Genomic DNA, 5,708 nt, shown 5'->3' on the forward strand with positions numbered 1-5,708 from the left:
CTGGACCCCACGGGCCGGAGGGGCGCCTTTAGGAGCGCAGGGCTTGGCAGCTAGGCTGCCCTCAGCTCTGCCTCCAGTTGCGCCCGGCGAACCGACGAACGGGCGCTGGACACTCGCAGCAGTGTAAGGAAAGGTGTCGTCACCCGGCCCGGGGCTCAGAATCTCGCGGTGGAGTGCGGACCTTGTAAGAGAACTAGGAGACCCATCAGGACCGACAGCCAAGCGCTATGTCCTTCCCACACTTTGGACACCCTTACGGCGGCACGTCCCAGGTAAGTAGTGCCTCGGTGAGAAATACCCGCAGACTGGGTGGAGGGGGGGGTGCCCAGTGCGCGTGTCTACCCAGGAGGTTCCACGCGCGCGCCTCCCGCTGAGCTTCGTCCTCCCCGTGCCCCTGACCCGTGGGAAGTCAGAGGGAGAGAAGACCCCCCCCCCCCAACCTCCTTTAACGCCCTCAGTCAATGACTGAGAAGTGTCAGCTCCCAATTGCATGCTGGAAATGGTGTGATCCACGCGTGGGCACTGTCACCATACTCAAAGCGGTGGGTGGGATCTCTGTATAGATGTCTAAGGTGGACAAGACTCTTGGGGGGGCGGGGTGGAGACCTTGAGTGTTGAGCCCTGTCCCTCTCTCTCTCTGGATAGCTCATCTGATGACCTCGCTTCTTAATCTCACTTGATCTTTGGCGCATCCAAAGGACCCTCTTCTATCTACTTCCTTCCTTCCTTCCGAAATAGGGTTAAGGTGTTGGCCAGTGACAAGAGTGTTCTGGGAGAATTCTGGGAGAACCACGGTTCTCTGGTTTCACCAACAGAGAGCCAAGTGTATTTTCCTGGGCTCTTGTGCCAGTTCGACCTTTGACCCAGGCTGTGTGATCCTGGACACACATCTATCAACTCTTTCTGGTTCTTGGATATGAATAGGAATGAAGTGTTGGTGATAATTCCTGCCTTTGTGGGGTGAGGGTGGGGTGGGGATGAGCCAGAAAGAAGACAGTCATTTGGTCTGTAATTCTTGTTTGAACTGGTTTGGTTGGTCTGGACTCTGGTGCTTTTACAATGGTATAGAGACCTGTCAGAGCAGTTTGGGTAAATTGTGATGGAAAGTTCCCCTCCCAGAATGCTCAGCACTCTGCAGCTGTTGGTTAATGCAGCAGGAAGAAGGGAGCAGGCAGGCTCCTTCTGGCTCCCCTCTGACTCCTGCCAGTGAAAGGCAGGGGGTGCCTAACCTTTGGTGACCCCTTTTCTGTCCCTCTAGTTTCTGGTGTCGGCAAGTTCCAGCGCCACTTGCTGCGAATCAGCCTCTCGCTCTGCCTCTGATGTGACCTCAGGCTCCAGTCCCACGTCTGCTCTTTGCTGCACCCCCTATGACAGTCGGCTGCTGGGCAGTGCCCGGCCTGAGCTGGGCGCTGCCTTGGGCATCTACGGAGCTCCATACGCAGCGGCCCAGAGCTACTCTGGGTACCTGCCCTATGGCCCAGAGCCCACTCCGCTGTATGGGGCCCTGGTGAGTATGTCCCAGTGGAAAGGCAGGGGCTGCTTGCTGGAACACCTGGAGTATTTGGGGGGGAGGGGCAGCAGCAGGTAAAATCCACAGGTGATTCACCCCAGGGTAAATCAAGAATCGACAACTCATGAAAATTTTCAACTGTACATAACTTTACAGTCTGCAGAATTCCCTACTGTTTACAAAACATTTGTGTTTTTATCAATTCTGGCATGTAAGTCTTTAACTATTCTCAATTTACAGATGGGGATTTGAAGTTGGAGAAGTTCAGCCCCTTCTCTAGGATAGCCCTGGACAGGGGAATGAAGCTGGGGAACTCCCAGGCTGGGGGGTGGGGTAGAAAGTAATCAGCTTAGCTAATGTGTTTTACCGCTTATATCGCAGACATAGATTCCCCCAAGCTCTCTACCAGTGCAGTCTTCTTCAATAAACCCTAGGTATTATTGCCACCTGCATTTTACCCAGAGAGACACTGAGGCACAGAGTTGTTAAAGAGATCTGCAGATCTCTCACAGCCAGTGTAAGTGGTGGTACCTGAATGTGAACCAGGCTCAACTTCAATCTTTTCCCTGCACCCTTTTCCTCTGTATCTTGCTCAGTTCTCTTTGTCTCCCACCAGAATCCACAGTATGAATTTAAGGAGACGGCAGGGAGTTTTACACCCAGCTTGGCCCAACCAGGAGCCTACTATCCTTACGAGCCAACGTTGGGGCAGTACCAGTATGACCGGTGAGGAGTGGGGTACCTGGGTGGCTTGCCCACACATGCTTGCCCATAGCCTGGATGGGAAGGGGCAGGGGGCAGGGCAAAAACCACACTTTCAGGCTGCAGATGGTCCCCTGCCTGGAGCACCTTGTTCCCAGCCTAGAACCTGAGCCGGAGTTTTCCGTTATAGGTATGGTGGGGTAGAGTTGAGCAGTGCAGGTCGCCGAAAGAACGCTACCCGGGAGACCACCAGCACCCTCAAGGCCTGGCTCAACGAGCACCGAAAGAACCCCTACCCCACCAAGGGCGAGAAGATCATGCTGGCCATCATCACTAAGATGACCCTCACCCAGGTGTCCACCTGGTTCGCCAACGCACGCCGGCGCCTCAAGAAAGAGAATAAAATGACCTGGGCTCCCAAGAATAAAGGTGGAGAGGAGAGGAAGTCCGAGGTCCCAGAGTCACTGGACTGCCTTAATGGTGACATCAAAGGTAACCAACCACAGCATTTACCACGCGCCTGGCAGGTGGCTGATAGAAGTCGTCCAGCAGTGTGATCCAAAGCCTCCCAAATCTGCGTGCTTGGGGGTTAGATTTTCTGGAAGATACTACTGTTATACCTACGCACACACAGCAGATGCACACCCCAGGACTTTTGCCCATTCCCTTCACACTACTTAAAAGTTTCCCACAGGACCAACTTCCTCTTAGTTTCAAATAGTCACCTTCTCATTCAAGCTGAATTAGCTTCTCAGTTCTTTTCTAGGAAAACATCTGTTTTAGGTGTCTACCATACTCATCGTTATGAGAGCATGTGCCCCGCCCCCCTCTAGCACATTCTTTTCACTGGAGGGTGTCTTACTGCGGCTCATTCCTTATATATCCAATACCTAGATGCCTCTAGGTTATCACTCAGGAACTTGGCTGACGTTAATTATCGAACAGCATACACCTGTGGGCGTTGGAGTTGCCTGAAGCCTTTTCCCCAATCCTGACTCCAGCCTGCAAAGTGCGAAGCCGTTCCTTGGCTTCGCTGTGGCTGTACCCGAGTGGACTTAACTTCCAAGAGCCCAGCAGTCGGCAGGGGAATTCTTTCCCCCGGGCTGGCAGGCTGGCCGGCAGGCAGCCGTCTCAGGAGCTGGAGTGTAAGGGAGGGAGTGGCAAGACTGGTGAATTATGTAGAGAACTCCCCAGAGTGCCAAGCACTTCTCGCTAAAAGCTTCTCAGGGTTGGCCCCTGGCTTGGATTTCCCTGGGGTCCTGGCGCTTTTCTCACTTGCTCTTGATTTCCTGCAGACGCTGCTGTTAGCCACGAGGCCCAGGGGCTTCGACTGAGTGATCTGGAAGACTTGGAAGAAGAGGACGAAGAGGAGGAAGCCGAAGAAGAGGAGGCGGTGGCGGCCACAGCTGCGGACCGACTGGCTGAGTTCCAGAAAGGCGCACCGCCTCTGCCTGCGCCCTGCGCCGCGGCTGCTCGACAGAGCCGGTTGGAGAGCAGGGAATGCGGCCTGCCAGCGCCCGGCTTCCGCTTCAGTGAACCCCCGGGGTCAGAAGAAGCTGACTTCCTCGCGGCGGCCGAGCCTGGGGGCCCCACGATGCTTATGCGTTGTCCTAGTGGCGAGAAACCGCGCATCTGGTCTTTGGCGCACACCGCGGCAGCCACAGCGGTGGGAGGTGTACCTTCAACCCGGCCCAGGATACGAAGTCCTGAGGGTCATTTGATTCGGGGGCAACCTCCAGGCTCTGCTAGGCGCCCCGTATTTTCCAGAGACTCCGCATGCGAAGAGTCGGCCCTCGTAGCCAAAGCCTTTGGGAACTCCACGTTTGCGCTCGCGGGGCTGCCAATGAACTGTGCCCCGTGCCCAAGGCGGAGAGAACCGGCAGTGCCGTGCCAGTACCCCTCCGGAGCGGAAGGTAGTGGGCCCCCACCCGTGCTAGGCGTACCCTCCAAAAGACGCCGCCCCCGCCCCCAGCCCAGCCATAACACAGTGGGAGCCCGGTTTGGTCCTGGGTTCCGCAACACTTGGTCAAATTTTAGTCTCCAATCTCTCGTTTTAAAACCACATCACAGCAATAGTAGTCTTTGCAGAGAGGGACAGCCTTGATCGGGCATGGCCCAGCAGGTATGTGTCTGCACATCCCTCTAACTTTCCTTCCGAGAAGACATTGGTACCAAGCTCTCTAGGGCTGCACAGGTCCAGGGCTTCTAGAGTCATCTGAAGGGTAGGCTGAAAGTCAGTTCTTTAGCCTGTCTGTGGCCCCACAAAAGCCCCGTGGGACAGTGTAGATACCCCCGTGCATCCAACAACTTGGAAGCTAACTAAGGTTGGTCCTAGCCCTAGAGATCCTCACCCCACCTTCTCCCCCAGAGCTCCTTTCCAAGTAGGGTTCGATCAGTGTTAGGGGTCTAGTGGAAGGGAATTTCACCCCACCTAGGGACCTTCTCCCAGCATTTGGCAGCCTCCAGCAATTACTGCCAGATTCAGTCCTTTGTAGTAATTTCTCTCAGGATTAGCTACTGGTTTAGAAAATTGAGTTACATTGTTATGTGAATTTACACTTAAGTGGTCCAAGCTTTACCTCTGCCTGGCAAATTGCCTCTAGCCCTTTGCTTCCCTTCCGGTGAGAGCCTGACTGACCTTTGATTTCCTAGGAATTGCTACCAAGTGGCCTTCGGGTTTTAATCAACCTTTCCTCTCTCAGCAGGTTAGCGCAACGGCTGTGATTTGCAGAAGAACTTGGAAATGGGCCCCCTTTCCCCCCCATTCACCTCTACCCAAGAAGCTGGGAGACCTTGACAGGGACCAGGAGTTGTCACTTTGCCTACATGACAAACCTACAAAAACTCTCCTAGCAGCTGTCCTTGCACGCAGAGCTGGAGAGTGGCAGGCAGGCAGATACCTAATCAGACTCACGGAGGTAGCAGGGCACCTAGGGGAAGGTCAAGTGAGAAGGCTGAGCCAGCATGCCCACTCTTCTCATTCTTCCTCCTGACCCTGATTAAAGGGCCTGCACTATCTACTCCAACTCATCCCTTCCCTCCCCCGTCCTTCACTCTGTAACATCCTACCAGATCTGGCCCCTAAAGACCACATGCGTCGTCTTCCTGGCCCACCCTTTGTATCTTTAAAAAACAATCAGATTGAACCCAAGCTGTGCTGTCTGTCTGTGCCAGGGGCACTTGGAGAGGTCAATGGAGGGAAGGATGGAAGGCAAAGTGGACTGCGGACCTTTTTAGTAGATGGGAGTGAAACTGGCAAAATTTTGGCTCTGGTAGTTTAGCAACCACAAGTTGCACACCAAGCTACAAGTCCAGGCTGAAACCCCTGCTGATTGGTGTTGCCAGGAGGTGGTGGTTGGTAGTGGGGAGTTAGGATGTTTGTCTGGGGCAGTATTGTTTTAGTTCCCCATTAGAATTGTAAACGAATGGGGGTGAGCAAGTTGAAGATAATCTTGGCTATCCTTTGGGGCGCCCATTGGAAACTTTGGAAATTGGA

The 5,708-nt window shown here is 54.2% G+C and overlaps 1 protein-coding gene across 1 annotated transcript; it reads left to right on the forward strand.

The window, feature by feature from the left end:
* The first annotated feature begins 227 nt into the window (after window positions 1-227).
* Irx6 (iroquois homeobox 6) lies at window positions 228-5,004 on the forward strand. Its single transcript, XM_042689977.1, has 6 exons — window positions 228-272; window positions 1,259-1,507; window positions 2,127-2,236; window positions 2,403-2,704; window positions 3,508-4,125; window positions 4,915-5,004. Exons 1-6 carry the CDS (start codon window positions 228-230, stop codon window positions 4,920-4,922), a joined length of 1,332 nt encoding a protein of 443 aa, XP_042545911.1. The 3' UTR covers window positions 4,923-5,004.
* Window positions 5,005-5,708: the final 704 nt, after the last annotated feature.

This window comes from Dipodomys spectabilis, unplaced genomic scaffold (genome assembly GCF_019054845.1).
Source record: "Dipodomys spectabilis isolate Male_0828 unplaced genomic scaffold, ASM1905484v1 ptg000130l, whole genome shotgun sequence".
In the NCBI taxonomy this organism is placed as follows: domain Eukaryota; kingdom Metazoa; phylum Chordata; class Mammalia; order Rodentia; family Heteromyidae; genus Dipodomys; species Dipodomys spectabilis.